The 22,514-nt window shown below is 45.3% G+C and overlaps 2 protein-coding genes across 6 annotated transcripts in view; one reads left to right on the top strand and one right to left on the bottom strand.

Annotated features, from left to right (window-relative positions):
* Positions 1 to 17,107, top strand: part of EFHC1 (EF-hand domain containing 1) — a 68,431-nt gene extending 51,324 nt beyond the window's left edge. For 3 of the 4 annotated variants that reach the window (XM_079780975.1, XM_079780973.1, XM_079780976.1), the window contains 4 exons: positions 1,022 to 1,235; positions 1,605 to 1,752; positions 13,110 to 13,320; positions 14,828 to 17,107. In XM_079780975.1, the coding sequence (XP_079637101.1) occupies positions 1,022 to 1,235; positions 1,605 to 1,752; positions 13,110 to 13,320; positions 14,828 to 14,899 (645 nt within the window). In that variant the 3' untranslated portion in view covers positions 14,900 to 17,107. The remainder of the gene's footprint in view (positions 1 to 1,021; positions 1,236 to 1,604; positions 1,753 to 13,109; positions 13,321 to 14,827) is intronic. The other variant, XM_079780974.1, reaches the window with a different exon arrangement.
* A 318-nt stretch (positions 17,108 to 17,425) lies between these two features.
* TRAM2 (translocation associated membrane protein 2) overlaps positions 17,426 to 22,514 on the bottom strand; it is a 77,866-nt gene continuing 72,777 nt past the window's right edge. The window contains exon 11 of one of the 2 annotated variants that reach the window (XM_079780978.1): positions 17,426 to 22,339. In XM_079780978.1, the coding sequence (XP_079637104.1) occupies positions 22,266 to 22,339 (74 nt within the window). In that variant the 3' untranslated portion in view covers positions 17,426 to 22,265. The remainder of the gene's footprint in view (positions 22,340 to 22,514) is intronic. The other variant, XM_079780977.1, reaches the window with a different exon arrangement.

The following is a 22,514-nucleotide window of genomic DNA, read 5'->3' as shown; positions in this document are numbered from 1 at the left end:
AGTGGAGGCCTGGGCCGGCCAGGGTGTGCCGAAAGCTTGGCTTCCTCCATCACTGGGGAAACCCAAGCCTCCCTCCTGCTCTCTGTGGCTGCAGCCATCTTGGTTGGGTTAATTTGCATACTCATTCCTAATTGGCTGGTGGGCGTGGCCTGTGGGCTTGGCTTGTGGGTGTAGCGGAGTGATGGTTAATTTTCATATCTCTCTTTTATTAGATAGGATTGTGGATGTGTTGTTTTTTAATTTTATAGGGGTATCCAATCAAAAACGTTTGGAAACTATTAGATTAGGGAATGTGGAAATTATTTTACTAAGAGGAAACCCAATGTCTTTCTGCAGTAAATGAGAAATTATTACACAAGTCCATGGTCTGAATGAGAAGACATGTGCAAAAGGTGTGATATGAGAAGATTTTAGTCAAGAATAAGCATGTCTGTTTTTAAGCTTGTTCCATCTGGAATTTGTGGCTTAAGGGTTATGTGATCACTCTCAGCGAGTTGATTTAGGAAAAGTGTTGTCTACATGATAGTTTTTCAGAATCACTTTCAACTCTATGATTCCTCCCTTCTTAAATTTTCTTTTAAAATTATGTATATAAATGGATTTGTTTCAAGAACTAAACTCATCATAGTGCCCACGAAGTTGAACCTAATGTCAGCCAGGAGGTTTCAAAATGGCAGCCAATGGGCAGAGTGGTGACCTACGTGCTTTGTTGGTCTGCATAGTGCTTGAAAGAATTGAGATCAGTGTTTTCAAGCCAGGGCTTTATACAGTACTCTAGATTTCTATTTTCTCACGCAAGATCTAGCAACATTGGGCCTACATTCCCACGAAGCAACAATCAACTGCAGTTGAGTTGGGGTGTTCTTTCCTAGCCACCAGAGTCCCTCCCATACTATTCATTTATATTATACTTTATATAGTAGATGTACATAATAAACCTAATCCCTGTAGGTATTTTATTTGGGGGCATCTAGGTAGTTCATGTACCTTCATAATATCTTTTTTCCTCCCACTTTTCTAGGAATCCCCCTACCCAGAAGACAAAGGCCGTCGATTTGTCTTCTCTTATTTTCTAGCCACTGACATGATCAGTATCTTTGAGCCTCCTGTTCGCAATTCTGGTATCATTGGGGGCAAGTACCTTGGCAGAACAAAAGTTACCAAACCACACTCTTCAGTGGGAAACCCCATCTACTATAGCCCTAGTGACTTCTTCATTGGCGCTGTGATTGACGGTAGGTCTAAACCCAGGTTAGGCTTTCTGACTCGCCAAGTGAATTAAATTTAAATAACCCTTGTAAGAGACAAGTAGGCTGCATTCTAGCAGAGACAAAGCTAATATCCTTACATATGTGGTCCAATGTCTTAATCTCCTTCCTTCTCAATTAAACTGTGAATTGGTTGCATTTTGGGGGCTATAAATACAGATCCTGAGCTTCCTAACACTGAACAAACGACTGCATATAAGTTTAGAGAGCTTTGTAAGTTCACTATGCATGCATGTGCATGTCTGTGAATTTGTCATTGGAGAATCAGTATTATTTTACTCCTGATTGCATGATAAAAGCATAACCAAGGGAAGTATATCTCTGCCTTCTCCCCAGTGTTTGGCCACCGGTTCATCATCCTGGATACAGACGACTATGTCTTGAAATATATGGAAAGCCATGCTGCCCAGTATTCACCAGAGGCACTCTTGTCGATTCAGAACCGCATTCAAAAGCGAGAAGCTCCTGCACCAGAGTTGGAAAAGTATGTTTGATTATCTAGGGTGCATTTTGGCTCTGGCACATGTGAGATATTGAGGAAATAGTTCTTGATAAATTGAATGGGTAATCCCATTTTAGATTTTCAGATTTCCCTCACCATGTAGGAGTTATTAGTCACACACAGGTTTTCTGGGTCCAAAATAATAAGTAGTAACTTAGAACATTTCCAACTTCATCTATTTAGCAAATAACTATTGAATGCCTCATATGGGTCGAATACTATCACTAGGCCCTTGGGCTTTTTTATCATAGTAACCAGAAAAGAAGTTGTTCCTTCATGGAGTTGGCATTCTAAGCAGTGGGAGATAGTCAATAAACAGCACAAGTAAACTATACAGTATATTAGGTGATGCGTGCTATGGAAAAGTGGGGCAAAATTAGGGTGATAAGTGTTTCTGGAGGGGTGTTGGATTGCAATGGATCAGGGAAGGTGACACCTTGGGAAGGTCACTTGAAGGTAAAGGAGTTAGCCATGTGGATATCTGGAGGAAGAGCGTTCCGGGAAGAGGGAATGGTGACTGCTAAGGCCCTTGGTAGCAGCATGCCTAGACTATGCAAGAAACACTGGCAAGAAGGCCAGTGGAAGTGGCTGGAATGAAACGTGTGAGAGGAGAGGAGTTGAAGGTGGAGTTAGAAAATAAACAAGGGGCTAGATCATGTAGGACCTACTAGGTCTTTGGAAAGATGCTGGCTTTTCTCTGAGTGAAATGGAGAACCATTGTGGGGTTCTGAATAGAAGAAGTGGCAAGATTTGACACATGTCTTAAAGAGCTATTGTGTTCTGAACAGGTTAGGAGCGACATCAGTTAGGAGAATGTTGCCATTATCCAGGCAAGTGATGATAGTGCGTGGACCAGAGTCGTATCAGTGAAGGCGGGAGAAATGGTCTGATTTTGGATGTATTTTGAAGGTAGATTACATAGGGGATATAAGAGAGAGAGTAGTTAAGATGACTGCAAAGTTTTGGACCTGAACAACAGGAAGGAAGGAGTTGCCATCATCTGAGATGGGGAAGATGTTCATTTGGGGTAGAAGAGGGTTTTTTGGGAGGGGAGGATTTCAGTTTTGGATATACTAGGTTTACGATAGTTATTAGATATCCAAAAAAGGTATCAAATAGGCTGCGGGATGTATAAATCAGGAGTTCAGGCAAGAATTCTAGATGAGATGTAAATGTGGAAGTGTTGGCCTATAGATAATATTTTAAGCCACAGGACTTAGCGAAATCTAAGGGAGTCAGTGCAGATAAAGAAAAGAAGAGTTTCAAGGACTGATCCCTGAGGTCCTCCAACACTCAGAGCTGAGAAGAGGAAACTGAGTAGGACAATTGGTGAGGCAGGAAGAAACCAAGTGGGTGTGGTATTCTGGAAACCAAATAAGGAAAGTATAGTCTTCCCTTTGCACAGCAGTGTGGGACTATAAAAACGACTGTGCAAACAATTTTAATAAGCAGTGGGAAATTTACTATTGTCCTGTGACCTTTAAAAATTATTGTATAAACACGAAAAATCTGATGGTTATAAATATAGGGAAATAAAAAAAATAGTAAAACTACTTTTTATTTAGTACATTATAATCTAAAACATTGGCAACATTGAGAATTAAAGTGTTCCATTTCTTTGTAAAAAAACTTATCAAGAGTAGTTTGAACAGTGCTGCCTTTTTCTCATCGTATAACTTATTATGATACAGTGCGAACATCTTTGCTATGCTTTGGCAAATTGTCACATTGCTTTTGAAGTTTGGATCAGCTTCCAACATTTTATTATCTTTGCTTTCGATGTTGTGAAGTATCTCCTAGAGTTTCTTTACAGACAGTGAAATATCTCCGAAAGTTATTTTAATGTGAAGCTTTTTGCTAGTATCTGGGATATGTCCATCCTTTTCATTGCAATTACTTTCCTTGCTTATGTCAATAAGTTGGCCTTCACTGAGTTCCTCGGGCTGCACAGCAAGAGTCACTTGAATGGAGGCAGTGTTAGCAGCCCCAGTGAGCTGTTTCCTCTATAACTCCATTATACTTCACTAGAGGCCCAATGCACGGATTTGTGCACCGGTGGGGTCCCTCGGCCTGGCCTGCGGGGATCAGTGGACCTCCATGCCGCCATAGCCCGGCCTTACCCGCCACCTTTTCCAGTTCCAGCCCGCTGTCTGTGTCAATCCCACACAGCACGAAGTAGTGCGCGAAGCAGCGTGCGAAGCAGCAGGAGGCCAGAGAGGGGCCCAAGCCCGGGCTGGGCCCTGTGCTGCTCACGCTTATCCTGGCCCCACTGTGCCTGCCACAGCTGCCTCAGGTGCACAGGGGGAGTGTCCGTGGGAGAGACTCACGCAGCAGCTGCGCTCACCAGCTGTCGGCCCTGTGTCTGGCGCCCGTCTGTCAGCTGAGCAGCACTTCTGCTGTGGGAGCGCACTGACGGCCAGGGCGCAGCTCCTGCATTGAGCATCTGCCCCCTGGTGGTCAGTGCATCATAGCTACCGGCTGGTCATCCGGTAATTTAGGCTTTTATATATACAGACTAGAGGCCCAATGCACGAAATTTGTGCAAGAGACTTGGCCCTTGCAGCTGCGGTGGCTTGCCTCGGCCCTCGCAGCCCCAGCTTTGTCCAGAAGGTCATCTGGCTATCTGGTCTAATTAGCATATTATGCTTTTATTATTTTAGACTAGAGGCCTGGTGCATGAAACTCATGCCTGGGAGGGGGTGTCCCTCAGTCCGGCCTGCACCCTCTCGCAATCTGGGACCCCTCGGGTAGGGTCCCTAGGCCTGGCTGGCGATCAGGGCCTATCGGGGCTTTCCTTGCCCCAGCTGCCAGCAGCTGCCCCCACCCCCACTGCTTCCACTGCTTGCCATCTGTGTGGCACTCCCCCCCCCCCCACCGGTCACCTCCCTCTGCAGGTGACAGGCATGGGGTGCGATCACTTTGCTGGCCTGGGCCTCCCTCCCTCTTTGGGGCGATTGCTGGCCAGCCCTGCCCATCCGCCACAGAGCCGCCAGCTGGATGGCCTGGGACTCTCTCTGTGGAGCAATGGTGGGGCCCCCTGACCAATCACATTGCACCCACCTTGGCTGGCCTGGTGCCAGTGTGTGTCATAGCGTGGTCATCCAGAAGGTTGTCCAACGGTCCTTCTGCTGTTCGGTTGATTTGCATATTATGCTTTTATTATTATAGATAATAATTTAAGTACATAATATTTCTAGCATTATCATGTTTTATTTCATTGCTGCATTTTCGTCTTTGTTGGTCAATTCTGTTTTGTAAAATGTCATGTGGGTTTATCACTGAGAGACAAGGAGGCAACTTAGCTGCACAATTGCGAAGTGTGAACTGAAAAACAGGTGCCCAGCGACCAATCACTAACAGACTCTGAAAGAAGTGATGTGATGGCCATTATCGTGACGTGCACCTGTTATTTCTGTAGCGATTTAGTAGGCTGACAACCCGACAGTGAGTTTGCACTTGTTGCAGTTACTCACAGCTAATAAACCTTGGTGACTGAAATGTGAACCATGTTGTTGAGAGACTGGGCTACTTAAACAGTGGTAACTGAAATTTGTGCACGTTGGAACTGTGCAAAGTGAAACTCACCTGTATATGAAGACAGAATAATTTATTTTGCCCATTGGGAAATGTAGCAATGTAGGGGACATCCAGGACTTTCATAAAAAGTTTCAGTTGAATGGGAGGGTGGGAAAACCTGATGGGAATGGATTTAAGAGGGAAGGGGGAAGAGAGGAATTTGAGAATGGAAGGATAGACAAATATTTTGAGGAAGCTTGATGCAAAGGACAAAAGAAATGCTGTAGTAGCTGGTGGAAGAGGAGTTCAGAGTTCTGTTTTTAAAATAGCATGTTTGTATGTGAATGGGAATGATTCTGTGGAGAGGGAAAAACATAGACAACTGTGTGTGAGAGAGGGGGGATTTGTGGAGTATGTGAGAGAGGGTGGGGCTCAGTACACAGGTGGAGGAACTGGTTTTAAAGAGAAGCACTAGCTATCTCTGGCAGTAGTTCTCAAACTTTTTGGTCTCAGGACACCGTTATACTCTTAAAAATTATTCAGAACCTAAAGGGTTTTTGCTTATGTGGTTTATATATATTAAATATACCATGTTAGAAATTATATCTGACATTTAAAATATTTATTAATGTTTTAAGAACAATAATAAACTCATTTTATTTTAATATAAATTACATGATTTTCTGAAAAATGACTATATTTTCCCAAACAAAAAATTCAGTGAAAAGAGTAGCACTGTTTTATAAATTATTTTGTAAGTCTCTTTAATATCTGATTTTATTAATAGAAGACAGCTCTATTTTCATCTGCTTCTGTGATGAGCCTACTGCGATGTCATTGATCACGTAACCTTTGGAAAATTCCACTGTGCATTTTTTAAAATGTATTTTATTGATTTTTTACAGAGAGGAAGGGAGAGGGATAGAGAGTTAGAAACATCGATGAGAGAGAAACATCGATCAGCTGCCTCCTGCACTTATTGGGGATGTTCCCGGAACCAAGGTACATGCCCTTGACCGGAATCGAACTTGGGACCCTTCAGTCCGTAGGCCGACACTCTATCCACTGAGCCAAACCGGTCAGGGCTCCACTGTGCATTTTTGAGAAAATGCGTAAAAAGCAAATAATGTTTTAGTATTATTATGAAAATAGTTTTGACCTCACAGACCTCCCCTCCCCTAAAGGGTCTCAGGAACCTCCAGATGTCCTGGGATTGCTCTTTGAAACCTTGATCTGCGGTAACAGGAAGGCGGAGTGTATGGGTACAGATGCTGGTAGGTGGGTAGATATGGTTGAGGGGTTTTGCTGGTTGTGTTCTCAATGTAGTTATAGAGTAAGAAGAATGAGGTTGGGGAGATGTTGGAGGTTTCAGGAGAGAGGAAGGTTGTAAAATGCTCTCATCTATTGACTAAATAAATATAAAAAGTAAATATATCACATTATTTTATCTATACTAAGAAAGAAAAAAACAGTTATAATTGTAATTCACCATCAGTTAAAAACCACATGCTAAATTCAGAGATGTAAAAATGTGGGGAAAAAATGTCTCAGGACTGATGAAATATGGCAGCTCCCGGGAAAGTGGGAGTTGAGTGGACTGGGGAAGCATGGTTGGGTGGTGGCAGCATTAAGGGCAGAGTTGAGGTTCATGGTTGTACATTTAATTCAACTACTTCTCAGAATTCTTTTCTGTAATTTTTTCATGTCTATGCAAGTACCAGCAACACTGGTAAGTTCCTCCTTTGGCGTACTACCAGTAGGATCTTTTTTATTTTTTTCTCTGAGTTAGTAATGATAAAAAGATGGTGCTGAGGCACTTAAAATGAGATAACAATACAGATAAAGAGAACTCAAGTTCTGGGTTAGGTCTGTTGCTATCCTTATTCTGATCTCACCTTCTCTCCTCCCCTGCTCCTGTGATGACTCAGATAGAAAAATGCTTGGAATCCAGGTGTCAGGCCTTCCATGCCTTCTAGCCATTCTGTCTTTGGCTTCTAACTCCTCTCATCTGGTAAAGAATCCATCCACTAGCTGGAAGGAAACACAAATCCTTTATTTGACTAATCATTGCTAAGAGTAATGAAAAGGGATCCCCAGTACTTGCCAGGCCTAAGTCTTTTTATATCAAGTGTCAATTACAGGATGGTGAAATTGGGAGTTAGCCATTTTCTCTTTCTGAGCCAGAAAATTAAAATAGTGCATAGGTGTCCTAGCCGGTTTACTCAATGGTTAGAGCATGGTCCGTGGACTGAAGGGTGGGGGTTTCAATTCTATTCAAGGGCACTTACCTATTGCTGGCTCTATCCCCGCCCCAGTCGGGACACCTGTGAGAGGCAACCAATCCATGTGTCTCTCTCACATGGATGTTTCTGTGTCTCTCCCCCTCCCTTGCACTCTCTCTAAAAATCAATGGAAAAAATATCCCCAGGTGAGAATTAACAAAACAAAAAATACTGCATAGGTAATTATTGTCTTCATCTGAAGTTCTTTTTGGGTTTTGGGTCCTCATTGCAATATACTAAACTCAGATTTGCAGATAACCCATCTATGGGGAATCTACATGTATGAATAGCATGAAAAGACACATGTTCATATATATTATTCTTGTTCTGTTAGCATGCCCATGTGTGCTCTTCAGCTTCAAGAAGCCTTCCCACTCCTGCTCAAGGATCCTTTCAATACCCACTTTTTCACTTCCAGCCATCTTTCCCATATAGACATTCCCAAATATTCTCATTTCACATTCACTTTGCAGTTGGTCTCAATATGAGAATAAATGATCCAAAGTGAGCTACTTCAATTTTCCACACTTTAGATTAGAATGTTTTTGTATGATCACTCATTTTCTTTTAAGCTTGTTGTCAAAGGTAAGTAACCCCCACTTCTCCAAATTTAATTCTTCTATTTTAAGTTTGTAACCACCTCCTTTCTGACTGCTCCTTAGAACTCTTCATAAATTTTTTTCTTGAACATTACTGTTTCCACATCTAATCATCTCTTAATTCAACAGCTATTTGAGCTTGCACCATTTGCCAGACCTTAATAAATGCTTAGGCAAATATAGAAGGTAGCTCATAATCTAGGACAGGAGTTGGCAAACTTTTGTAAAGAAGCAGGTAGTACATAATTTAAGTTTTGTGGACCATACCAGCTCTGTTGTAACTATTCAACTCTGCTCTTCTAGGGTGGAAGCAGCCCAGACAAATATAAATGAATGGGTATGGCTGTATTATAATTAAACTTTATTTCAGAAAACAGGCAGCAGGCTGGCTTTGACCTGTGGACTGTGGTTTGCCAACTCTCTGGTCTATTGTTTAGCCTTTTTCATCTACATTTATGTTACTCTTTACCACTTCCTTTTTAAAATCCTCTCTTGAGTTCTAATAAATCAGAACTTCTATTATTTTTCCTACTTCTCTGGAAACCTATTCTTTGAATCTTTTTTCCTACTTCTGTCTACTGGGTTGGTGTTTCTCAATATCCTGTTTATGGTCCTGTAGTTTGCTTTCTCTAAATTCTTATCTCATTGCAGGGTATCTATTGCTCTCCATCCAGACCATTCTCTCCTGATTCCATTCCTAGATTCCTGTCGGCCTATTGGGTGTACCTTCATCCAGCTGAATCACCAGCATCTTCTAGTTGGTACAACTTTGTTTTCATCTTTCTAGTACACCTGATCTTCCTTCTTCTCTCTTCTTTTTGTTTACCTGTTGCATAAAGTTGTGATAACAATGAGTTGTGATAACATATGTAAAGGACCAGCATAGTGTCTGGCACACAGGCGGCAAACAATTAATGCTCATTCCTCTCTTTCTCTCAATCATAGCAGAGTTCCACTGCCCTTAATGTAAGACCTTAGAGATACCATATTCAATTAGCTGCTAATTTCTTTTCATTTTATTCTACAATTAGTGGCCTGGTGCACGAATTTGTGCATGGATGGGGGCTGGCCGGCCCGCCCTGATGGGGGTCCATCGGGCTGGGCTGGCATAGGGTAGGGGCTGTGGGCAGTTGGCCAACCAGCCCCACCCCTGATCGAGATGTTGGGAGCTGATCAGGGGCCGGGTGGCCCTGGGGGGCGTGGGCAATCAGGACCTGGATCAGGCTGGTTGGCTGCCGCAGTGCGGGTCATAGCCACTGGTCGTTCTGGTAGTTTTGGTCATTCCGCCCTTCTGGTCGCTGGGCTTTTATATATATAGATATCTCTTGTCTCTGACTTCTCCTTTTCATTCTCACCACCGTTTCCTAATTTAATCAGTCTGCACATAATAACAACAGCCGTAACAACAGAAGCAGACTAGAAATTAGCTTAAGCCAGTGGAATTATATGTTTCTCATGGAACACAATGCCTGGAGGTGAGCAGTCCGAAGCTGGCATGGTGGTTCTATGACAGAGACCTGACTTTTTCTATCTCTCTTCTCTGACATCCTGAGCAAGTAGCTTTTGTCCACATGCTCTTTAATTCTGTGGCCACAAAGCGAATGTTCCATTTCCAGCACTGCATCTGTATTCCAGTCAGGAGGAAGAGGAAGAACAAAGGGGAAAAGACCAAACAGCCATTCTCAACATGTCTTTCCTGTTTTTAAAGGGCTTATCTAGAAGCCCCACCTAGCAACTTCTGCTTGCAGCTCATTGTCTGGGCTGTGTCACATGGCCACTCCTAATTGCTGCTCAAACAAAAGAAGGGCTCTGTTAGGAAGAAGGAGAGGATGAATATGGGACAGGTAACCCCCAGCATCTGCCATACTCCCATCATTGCTTACCTAGGCTTCCACAATGTCTCCTAACCACTTTCCCATCTCCATTCTCTACCTTCATCAATTTCACACAGTTACCAAACCAGTCATCCTAGAATTTGACTCCAAACCCATCACGGTAGCCCCCACCCACCAACTTTATTGAGGTATAATTGACAAATAAAATTGCATATATTTAAAGTACACAAGAGTCTACACATACATTGTGAAATGATTAACACAATCAAGTTAATTAACCCATCCATCATATCATATAGTTACCACTTATTATTTCACACAAGTGGTATAATGTTTAAGATCTATTCTCAATAAATTTCAAGTATACAGCACAGTATTATTAATTATAAGTACCATGCTATACATTAGATTCCCTAGAACTTTTCATCTCATAACTGAGTTTGTACCCTTTGGCCAACATACCCGCTTATTCCCCAACCCCCAGCCCCTGGCAACAATATTTCTACTCTCTGTTTCTATAAGTTTGACTTTTAAAAGATTCTACACATAAATGAGATCATATAGTATTTGTCTTTCTCTATTTGGGCTATTTTACTAAGTATATGTCCTTTAGGTTCATTCATGTCTCAAATGGTAGGATTTTTATGGCAAATAATATTCCATTACATTCCACATATTCCATTATATATATATATATATATATATATATATATATATATATATATATATATATATTCTCCATATATTTCATTATGTAGATAGCCAGTTTTCCAGCACCATTCATTGAAGAGACTATTCTTTATCCATTGTGTATTCTTGGTTGCCTTGTCAAAGATTTGTTTACCATATATGCATGGGTTTATTTGGGGGCTCTCTATTCTGTTCCATTGGTTTATGTGTCTGTTTTTATGCCAGTACCATACTGTTTTGATTATTATAACTTATAATATAGTTTGAAGCCAGGCACTGTGATATCCCCAGCTTTGTTGTTCTTTTTCAACATCACTTTGTCTAGTTGGAGTCTTTTATGGTTCCGTATGAATTTTAGTGTTTTTTAAATTTCTGCGAAAAAATGCCATTGGAATTTTGATGGGGGTTGTATTAAATTTATAGATTACTTTGGGTATTATGGATATTTTAACAATATTAATTATGCCAACCCAGGAACACAGTCTTCTTCAATTTCTTTCATTATTGTCTTATCATTTTTGCTGCACAGGTCTTTCACCTCCTTGGTTAAATGTATTCCTAAGTATATTATTGTTCTAGAAGCTATTGTGAATGGGATTATTTTCTTAATAATTTCTCTTTCAGATAGTTTACTGATTTATGTACATTGATTTTTGTATCCTGGAATTTTACTGAATATGTTGACTAGTTCTAAAAGTTTTTTTTAGGGGTGTCTTTAGGTTTTCTACATATAAGATCATGTTATCTGCAAACAGATAGTTTTACTTTTTCCTTTCCTATTTGGATATCTTTTATTTCTTTTTTTTTGCTTAATTACTCTGGCTAGGTCTGTGTTGAATAGAGGTGGTGACAGTGGGCATCCTTGTCTTTTTCACTATGAGGTATGATGTTAGCTATGGGCTTGTCATATATGGCCTTTAAAAGGTTGAGCTGCATTCCTTCTATACCTAATTTGTTGAGAGCTTTTATCATGAAAAGATAGGTTTTGTCAAGTGCTTTTTATGTATCTATTGAGATAATTATGCTTTTTACCCTATATTCTATTAATGTGATATATTACATTTATTGATTTGTGTATGTTGAACCATCCTTGATACAAAGGATAAATCCTACTCATCATAGTTAATTGTTGAATTCGGTTTGCTAGTATTTTATTGAGGATATTTGCATCTGTGTTCACCAGGGATACTGGCCTGAATTTTCTGTTCTTGTAGCATCTTTGTCTATCTTTAGTATCGGGGTAATACTGGCCTTGTATTGTGAATTTAAGAGTGTTCCCTCCACTTCACTTTTTTTGGAAGAGTTTGAGAAGGATTGCTATTAATTCTTCTTAAAATGTTGATAGAATTCACCAGTGAAACCATCTGGTCCTGGATTTTTCTTTTTTGGGAGATTTTTGGTTACTGATCCAATCTCCTACTTGTTATGGTTTATTCAGATTTCCTATTTCTTGATGATTCAATCTTGTAAGTTGTATGTTTCTAGGAATTTTTTGTTTGGTTTATTTCTAGAAATTTAGCCATTTCTTTCAGGTTATCCATTTGTTGATGTATGATTGTTCATAGTAGTCTCTTAAGATCCTTTGTATTTCCGTGGCTATCAGTTATAATGTTCCCTCTTTCATTTTTGAGTCTTTTCTTTTTTTTCTTAATTAGTGTAGCTAAAAGTATGTCAGTTTTGGTTATCTTAAAAAAAATAAAAGATAAGACCTCTTAGTTTTATTGCTCTTTACTATCATTTTTCTAGTCTCTATTTCATTTATTTCTGCTTTGATTTTATTATTTGCTTCCTTCTGCTAATTTTATAACTGTACCATCATGTTCAAAGGAAATAAAAATCTGGCTCTTGCTTATCCTGGCTGTGATTTGAAAGGATAGACCTTTTTCCTAACGTTCTGGGCTACTGATCTCTCTTCATTTCAGGAAATGCTAATCCTGAACTACTCAATCCATCACATAGAGCAGTCTCTTAGCTTTCATAGATAACCTTGCACAAAACTCAAGAGTGAATTGGAGAGAGAGTGTTCAAGTACAAGAGACCCCAGACTGCATAGTAATAGAGAAATATTTTTAAAACTCAGACCTTTATTTTTAGATGATGTCATGTGGATGAAGTAGATCATGCGACTCCCACAAACAAGGCACTTAGGATGGTAGTGGTGTTAGATTTGGCTCTGACAGCGGCAGCCAGGGAGGCTGAGCTTCAGTGCAGACACTGCCCCTGGTAGGCTGTCCTGAGGCAGAGGTCACCCACCAGCCAGCCACTGCGGGCCAGTGTTCAGCGATTGGTCAGCTCTGTGTCGAAGCTGTTTGTCATTAGAAGCTTCCCGGACTGCACCAAGTGAGAACTTTGGTCACTAAGATAAGAGTAGCCAAGAGTAAATGCCATAGCCCATCATTTCCTTCCTTCCTCCACAGAAAACCAACGGGAGTGGATCCAAGCATGCAGGAACTTGAGGCATTAATAGACAGAATCCAGAAGCAAGTGAAAGATCATCCCTGTAGAGACAACATTCGAGAGGCATTCCAAGTTTATGACAAGGAAGCAACAGGATACGTGGACAAAGAGGTGTTCTTTAAAATCTGTAGCACTCTTAACGTCCCAGTTGACGATTCCTTGACTAAGGAGGTCAGTATGAGTTCTTTTCCCAGGTAATTGCAAGGCCGTGCACCGTTCATTCTCTCCTAAAGACAATTGCCTATGTATTTCATTTCAACTGGGGAAGATCTAGGATGTTCAAGTCAGGTCTCCTTCAGTCCTGATTATGGTTTTCCCTCGATTCATTGGCTTTCTGTTCTCATTGCTGTTGCAAGGCATCTTTTAAGTGGTGTGGCGCGAGGCAGCACAGAGAGGCTAATAAGACATGTCGGGGCTGAAGGAGGGCAGCAGAGGTGGTCCTGGAGGGGCGGCCACCCAGGGCAACTCACAGACACTGGATTGAGTGGGTTGGTGGGCAGCCTGTGACATCCTTCACAGTGGTAAGTACGTTAGCCCATCTGGAGGACTAGCATGGAAGAAGGCGTGATGGCTGCCCAGGGACAGTGGCCTGTCAGTAGGGGCCCCATGGCGACATGGACATTCTCCTAGAATTTTCATGAGTTGAAGAGAGCGTTTCATACCCTTTCCTCATTATAGACCCCTTTATCCAGGGTTCCCCTAGAAGTCAGACAGAATTTTTCCCACCTTGCCAATGACTATGACTTATTATCATTGAGACATTCTCATTGATTAAGAAGACTGAGTTGCTGTAGCCAGTGGTCGGCAAACTCATCAGTCAACAGAGCGGCAAACCGTGGCTTGTGAGCCGCATGTGGCTCGCGAGCCACAGTTTGTCGACCACTGCTGTAGACCTTAAAGATCTTTTAGCAAAAAGGAATGTTCAGAGGTAAAATTCATTTGGGGAGGGCTTTTGCTTAGGGCTAAAGTGACTAGGTTGGAGACGAGGATATTTTGTAGGCAGGGACATTAGCTAGGAGTGGGGGAGACAGGAAGAAGGGTATTTGTTCACATGGGCCAATGCCCATTTAGCTTCCCAAAGCTCAGATTGACAGCATCCCCAGACTTTAAGTGATGTGTATTATGTGTGAGCTGACATGAGAGAGAGGAATTATAGTCAGTGGGAGTGGGACAGGGAAGGTGGGTGGGTGGATTTGCACGTGTCTTATGAAGGCAGCCACAGCAAGTCAGTCTACTGCCACTCACAACTGAGTTTCAGGGGACATGGTTTGGGCAGTGGCATAACTAGGTTTTTCTATTAGACTGCAATAACAGCAACTCATTATTTTGAGTCTTACTCTGCACAGACTGGGTGGACAAAGTCTTGTCTTTGAATATAAGAACAATAAAAATTGCTTTTTTTTAATAATTGAAAGTGATAGTGCCCTTAAAAATGCAAATATTGTTCTGAAATCTTGGCCAGGCCATTTACTCCATCTGAGGTTTGATTTTATTAACTGTGCGTGGGGGCGGGGGGTAATATCCAACCTGTGTACTGGGTTCACAGGATCACTTCAGAACCAACTGAGGGTATCAAAACTGCACTGGCTTGCAAAGGTGGGACCAGTGTTGATAGGGCCCTGCAGTCACGCAGCAGGCAGCCCTCACGTCTGTCCCACCTGCTCTGTCTCCCCTGCAGTTAATCAGGATGTGCTCTCATGGAGAAGACAAGATCAACTACTACAACTTTGTCCGGGCTTTCTCAAACTGACCTGGCTGAGGAGAGGATGCAATAGTGTTTTGAGGTTGGACCTACACTTTGAAATATACCTTGTACTCTTTGTAGAGGCTTGAAAGTATATCAAGCCCTTGAAAGTATATTCCTTTCTCTTTTGTTTCTTATATTTCACTTCTTCTGAAGTCTAAGTTAGATTGCATCTTGTAAGAACTAAGATGGGTGCCTTATTGAGGGAGGCAGAGATGGGGGTGTTGTGATGGTTAACTTTATGTGTTGTGCTGACTGGGCCTTGGGGAACCTAGATATTTGGTTAAATGTTATTCCTGGGTGTCTGGGAGGGTGTTTCTGAGTGGGATGAACATTTGAGTTGGTGGACTGAGTAAAGCAGGCTGCCCTCCCAGTGTGGGTGGGCCTCTTCCAACTCATTAAAGGCCTAAATAGAACAAAAAGGCTGACCTTCCCCAAGTAAGAGTGAATTCCCCCTGCATGCCTTCAAACTGCAACATCAGCCTTCTCCTGTCTTCTGACTCAAACATTAGCTCTTCCGGGGTCTCGAGCCTGCTGGCCTTCAGACTGGAACTACACCGTCGGCTCTCATGGTCTCCTCATTGGCCGACTAGTCAAACTCCGTAATCACGTGAACCATTCCCTATAATAAATCTTATTTTCTCTCTATAGATCCCATTGTTTCTGTTTCTCTAGGGAACCTTGACTAATACAGGTGTACAATGAGTAAGAGCAGAAGAAAAGATAGAATTTGCTAGAAGCATCATTTGGGGTTTTGGAAATAAGCACACAGCACTGGTATTGCTGCTCAGCCAATGCCTGCTCCCCACCTGCCTGCTTGCCCCAGGATTACAGGGAAATACACCACATGTTTTGGTGAGATGGTGGGTGGCTTACAGATTTAGGGCTAGTAAAATCTGCCTTTGTATGAATATTGGCTTGTGAGTTACCACTGCTCAGGCCCTAGGCCTATACTTTATACCACCAGAGGGCCTTGAAAATACCATCTAATTAAGGGTGTACACAAATGTGTCAAATTCATCTATAGGTTTGGAGGGTATCTGGGACTAGCTGGTAAAGAAGACGTTTCTAAACGTTTCGAGAATCGAGGGTCACTTGGGTGAGTGACTCCTGAATATCCTGCTGGCACGTATATTCATTTAAAAAGATTAATTTATTGAATACTTTATTTGTACCATGGACTTAGCATTCACTGTCCCTTAATCTTACCACTCCCACTCCCTGCAAAAACAAGCAAGCCAACCAACCAACCCCAAAACTGTAGAGCACAGGTGAGCAAACAGCTCAGAAAGGTTACCTGCATTTCCACTCCACTGCCTTGCCTCCCCCTCCTCCCCTTCCGGAAAGCCTTCACCGCTCTACTGTCAGATCTGCGGTCTCAGACTCTGAACCCCTTCCTCTACCTCAGCGGTTCTCAACCTGTGGGTCGCGACCCCTTTGAGGGTCGAACGACCCTTTCACAGGGGTCACCTAAGACATCCTGCATATCAGATATGTACATTACGATTCATAACAGTAGCAAAATTACAGTTACGAAGTAGCAACGAAAATAATTTTATGGTTGGGGGTCACCACAACATGAGGAACTGTATTAAAGGGTCGTGGCATTAGGAAGGTTGAGAACCACTGCTCTACCTGGTTCAAAGACACCAGAAGGTGGAGGTCACCTAGCTTCTCATGGCAGAGCAGGACAGCAACCTGAGTCTGCACCAAAGCTTGCCCTCCACCAGTACCACTCTCCTGCGCCTCAGGTAAAGGTTTCCTGTTTAATCCTCATTCCCTGTGGGTGTCCTTGGCTAACGGCCACCTGTAACTGCACTCATGTCTTGAGCTCTCTCTGAAGATGGTCTGGAAAACACAGCGAACAGCTGCAGGCAGTAGACCATCTACCCGACAACAGCAATCCCCACTGCCCACATGATCACAAATACTTGGACATGTATCCATTACCAGCACAAATATTGGGTGGCTTTTACTTAATCCCGTCTTCTCCCAGCCAAATGACTTCATAACACAGTAGACATCAAGCTCGGTGTACTTTCCTCTGTGAAGCTTCCTACCCACAAACCCATGTCGAGACCACTCCTTCCCACTTTCGTACCTTATTGTTATAGACGCAAAAAAAAATGATGCCTGTTATTCAATATAATTCTTCTTCCTTACTTCCAATTCCCTAATTCATGTGAGTACAACAACCATATTGCAAAAGATATACAAGAAATGGCTAATAAAGTGAAAACTATTAGAAATTAGACTAAAATTGACACAATCATTTTTTCAAGTAAAAGCAAAGGTAAGCATCCTGATCAAAAAGCAATATAAGGAATTGTACCAGAGACAATTAGACTGATAATTCTAATTTTATTGTTATTTCAAAAATATTTGCTGATCATTTGTTTCAAAATGTACATTTTAAAAATCCATACAAAACTGTAATTTGTTTTCAAACCAGACAGAAACAGTGGAAAAAAGATTTTGAAAAAAGTTCACTGAAAGTAAAAAGCCCCCCCCCCCCAAAAAAAAAAAACAAAAACAAAAAAACACACAAACTAGAACCTTTACATGAGCATAAATACGGCAGGCACAAAATTTCCTTGAGTTCCTTGCTGAAATTTGGTCCATAACATGAACAGGCTAAAGTAGAAAAACAAAAAGACACTTTTTGTCCACATTTGCATTATGAGTTGCCCAGGGCACCAGCAGCCTCCGCTTATCCTTCAGATGTTTATTATAAACAAGAGGAACTGAAAAATGAGGTTTAATCTCCCCATGAACACTTGAATCTGTACCCAAGGAAGTGGTGGCACTTCCAAGCACAGGTGGAGCCTACCAGGTGAACAGGGCTGTCCAGCCGTGGCTGACTCGGAAAATCTCCACGTGAACAAGAAACTCGAAGCTTCCAGGCAGAGTGATGGTCATGCCTCGGTGTCCCAGATCTTATTCTCAGACACTGACTTATTAATGCCCCTTCATGAGGAGAGTTTTTTTCCTTTTCAACAGATTATACAAAAATTATATGGACTTCTAAGATGACGCTACAATGTTCTACTAGAGTGCCACAGAAACCCACCCAGGATCACGAGAATGACAGCAACAAAGGGAAAGTGGCTAACAGTTCTTCTGTAGGGGTGACGACTGCCCCTCCCGTGGGTCCCTTCCCTTCCCAATCGCAGGGCGTTGTAAGGGACAGCAAGGCCTGTGGGCCGACCACTGGCTGGGAGGGTTATTGCACAACCCGGAAGAGCAAGGGAAAGGCAGGCAGGCTTGGGGGGAGGGAGTGGGTAGCTGCTAACACAAGGTAACACTGAATTAGGAGCTGGAGGAAGTTCTGCAACAGCCGACCTAGACCCATTGTCCAACAGGGATGTGTGAGTTAACACTTGTGACTGCAAAGTAAACACCTTTGTCATGTACACTTTGGGTTGAATGGGAAGCAAAAATATCAGAAGAGGTTGTAGCAAGGGTACCTTTCTTTATAATCTGGGGGGTGGCAGGAGACAGACTGGAAGAGCAGGTCTCACCATGTTGGGGCCAAAGACATACATGGGCTTAGTGCCCCTGGCCCTCTGAGCTTCTCTAACGTGTGAACAGGTGGGAGGCACAGGTGCCTGCAATGGGCCTTCCCTGACTTCCCAGCCACCCAGGCCTGAAGACCAACTCCAGGGAGAAACCAAAACCCAAACGGAATCGACCCCAGACCCTAACACAATGAAGCAGGGGAGGTTGAGACAAAGGAGGCAAAACTCACAATCAGTATCCCTTTTACATGTGGCTGCACCGGGGCCAGTGTCCTGGGCTGCTCCTGACAGACAGCCCGCGCCCTGGCCATACTGTGCAAGCGGAGGCCGGGACCACACGGCAAGTAAGGCACTTCTTACAGAAACAGGAATCTGCTGAGGACAAAACTCACATGGGCTGCCCGACAGGCTACCTGGAGCCAGTGGGCCCAGCGCTTTCCTGAGGCCTCCATAGAAAGGTTGTGGGGTGTGGGGACACGAGGCAGCAAGTAGGTCCTCTTCAGCCTTTGGGGAGGAATTAAATCTTCACAAAAACTGGGATTAAAGAGTGAGAAGTTGGTAAAGCCTTCCTCATAGGCCAACCCAGGCGGGAGAGGGATTCTATTTAGGCTCCAAGCCATCCCACAATGACCCACATCTGCAGTTGTGCCCAAAGTGCCTCCTGACAGATGGGGCTGAGCTGGGAGGGCAGGAGAGGGAAGGACCACACAATTGTCTGACTCTCAACACCCTCTCCAAAAAACAGCGGAAGCCTGTGAAGAACAGGAGTGGATGTCCGATCACAGCCAAGGTCTTAGGCAGGGAGTCACGCCCTGGCCTCCCTGCCCTCTCACCAGGCCTGGGAAACCACCAGGGCAGGCTGAAGCCACGAAAGAAATCCAAACCAGCCCCTAGCCGCACAGCCAGCCACCTCAAATTACAAAGGCCTCTTGGGAGGGGATGCTCTGCCCTACCTCATTCACCACTTAGCCAAAGGTCAAGGGAACTGAGGAAGGTCCCTCAAGAAGGCCCAGCAGCACACGCCCTGGAACAGCACCCCGGGCTTCAGGGGTCCAGGTCCGAGGGGCTGCATCTGCAGAGGCTGGAGCACAGATGACTGTTTTGGTTTCTGAAACGTTGGTAAGTTCTAACTTCAGGCAAATGGAAAAGGTTCCCTGGGCAACCACTTCTCTCTGGTGGCCCAGACACTCGGGGTTAGAGCAGACTAGAAGGGAGCAGCAGCCACTCCCCACCCCCGCTCAGCCTGCCCCTGCCCCCACCTGAAGCAGGGACACATGCAACTTATTAATAGTGCAGCTCCCAGAGCCTGGGCGGTAAAAATAGCTCTCCCATCACTGAGCTCCAAGGAGGGGAATCGCAGCACAGATCCTCCATCCCACCAGCGCGGCCTCCCTTCTCGCTCCTGCCCCGGCTGCCTGGGGGCCGCCTCCACCTCATGGGGCCCCTCAGAGAGGTGGAGGGGCCGCGGCTGCTGAGGTAGACTGGCCTGTGCCCTCCTGCTCTGGCGGGTGGTGCGGAGCTGGCCTCCCCAACGTGGGGTGTCTGACAGGACCCCTACAGAGGGTGTGGTACGCTGGGAACAGAAGAGAGTGTTTAAGACGGAAAAAACCACCAAAGTGGCCAGATCAGGACGAGCCAGCCCAGTGAGCTCACGGGATGAGGTGGGACCGAGTTGTTTCAGTCCCTGGCAACATGGTTTGAGCCAACTGCCAAAGACTGGGCTCTGCTCTAAAAGAAATGTGACAAAGCCCCCCACAATGACCCTCGTACCCCCTCAAATTGCTCGTGAGGCCCAGCTGGTGAGATGCTAGCCTGCCTTGTCTCAGGTTTTCAGGGCAGAGATCTGACTCCCATCACTGCGCCTTAGGAAACGGAGCCGGAGCTGCCGGGTCACGGGGGTGGGGGGTGGGGGGTAGGGTGCACTCACCTCGGAGGCACTGCACACGGCATGGAGCCTGCAGGGCACTTGGGGAACACGCACGCTGAGAACACCTCCACGCAACCGGGAGGCTGCTGTGGGTGGGACGTGCCTGCTCTCAGCACCGCCCCAGCCCAAGCACACGTGCATCTGCTGAAGGCCCAACTCCACAGCTGAACGGGGCTCAGCTGCGGACGCAGCCTCGAGCAGGAACGCGTGGCCCGGGGACCTCCTGATGGCGCCTGGCTGCTGGGGCAGGTGCAGGAGGCTGCTGGCTGAACACCCAGCCATCAGCAGCCATCAGGCCACCCTTTTACCAGGTTCTGCTTTGCAGCCCAGAGATGGTCAGAGGAGGATGGGAGAGACGCCTGTTTTCAAAAACACTGTCCTCTTCCTAAGAGTAACCAAAAGCCAAGGGAACTGCTCCTTTTCAGCCATCTGACAGCGATGAGGGCCCACAGGTGTTAGGAAACAGATCCCTCATTCTCTGGGAAATTAAAATTGATCTCTGATGCAAGTGATGCACAGAAGGGTTGTGGCCGCGATGAAAAGACCCATCTCTCCCTTTTGGATGATAACCCAAGGTTTGGCTTCTACTGTGACGCCAGAGAGGGAACCAGCCCATCAAATGACACTGACATTCCTGCACCACCAAGACCCGCTCCCGTCACCGCAGAGCTCAGGCCCTCTGGGAGCCTCACCCTTCTGTGGGAGCCCCACAGGCCCATCAGGACATGCCTGGGGAGAGAGGGGACAGACTACGAGGGACAGGGCAGGAAGCTCGCACAGCTGTGCTGCTCACCTGAGCTGCCTGTCCTGGTGCACACCATCCAAAGCGCTGCAGGTGTGCCCAACAAGCATCAGCAGACGACGGTGCCAATGCCAAAGAACAAGAGAGGCCTGGGGAGAATGGCACAGGTGACCCTCCCGGGCCCGGGGCCAGCAGGGGCTTGGTGGCCTGTGGGTAGAGAGAGGACGTCAGGGCTGCCTGGGTCTGAGGTTTAGACCAGCACAGGTCCGGCTGGTCTCAAGGCTGTGGGATTTGGTTTTGAATGCTGGTGAACGGTTGAAAAAGCAGTGCAGCCGGGGCTGCTGAAGAAAGGCCAGGGCCGACCCCGCCGTCACTTTCCGGAAGAGCCTGCTGCTCAGCCCACGTGCTCTGGCTCTGGGGTGGGAACCTTGTCCTGCAGCAGTGCTTCCCCGGCCGAGCGAGGCAGGCCGGTTTCCAGCGCAGGACCCGCCACGGACCCGACACAGTTCACACCATCCTCCTGGACCCAGTCATGAGGTCCCCAAGCCAAACGCCTTGGCATTCACCAGGAGCAGCGGCACGGCGGGGCCTCGAGACGGTGCCCAGAGCTGCAGTCACACCTCGTCAGTCAATCAGCACCTAGGAGACTGCGATCCGAGAGGCCGTCTCCCTCTTCCTGCCCGTCCACACGGGACCACGGGGGCTGCCGCCGGCCGGGCGGAGGTTCCGCGCACGAGGCTTCTGCCCTCCGACAGGCCCCGGACCGACGCTGGGGTTGGACGGCCAGGACTAGGACCTCGCTCCCTCTCGTGGTCAAAATCAAGACGGAGAAAAATTGCACAAGACGGTCAAAGAAGGAAAAAGAGAGAGCAGCAGCGGTGTAGGAGGAGAGGTGGCCAGCAGAAAGCTAGCGTGAGAACCTGGGCGTCCAGGACACCCAACAGAGCGCAGAGCTGCAGCCAGGGCGTGGCCCGGGGAGGGGGAGGGAGATTTTTGGTTTTATTGAGAATGGTGTATGGAAGAGGAAGAGAAAGCCAAGAAGAGAGGAGGAGGAACAGCCCCGTTTAAAGACAGGTTCCTGCTGTTTGACGGAGCGTCAGGAGCAGGAAGGGGGGCAGTGATGGAGGCCGGGGTCCTGCTGCCCCGCTGGCCCCCAAGGGCATTCCTGTGCTCAGCACTTTGGCCTTAAGGAGACTTGAGTTTCTTAGTCCGTGGGGAGGTTCCATTCTCGGCCTTCACCACTCCATTTTCGTGGTAACCTAGGAAGTAAAGAGAGACAGACAAACAGACATGGCGTTTCTGCTGGGACTGGCGGAGAGGAGGGCGGGCCCAGGCAGCCCGGCCCAGCTGCTGCCCCACGATGAGCTGCGAGGACCCAGCAGGTGCCCCGGGCTCCTGCTCTCCCGAGGGGCTTGCTACTAAGGCTGTCTGAGG

The sequence above is a fragment of the Cnephaeus nilssonii genome, assembly GCF_951640355.1.
Source record: "Cnephaeus nilssonii genome assembly, chromosome: 9".
Taxonomy (NCBI): domain Eukaryota; kingdom Metazoa; phylum Chordata; class Mammalia; order Chiroptera; family Vespertilionidae; genus Cnephaeus; species Cnephaeus nilssonii.
This window is presented reverse-complemented; position numbering and strand designations above follow the sequence as displayed.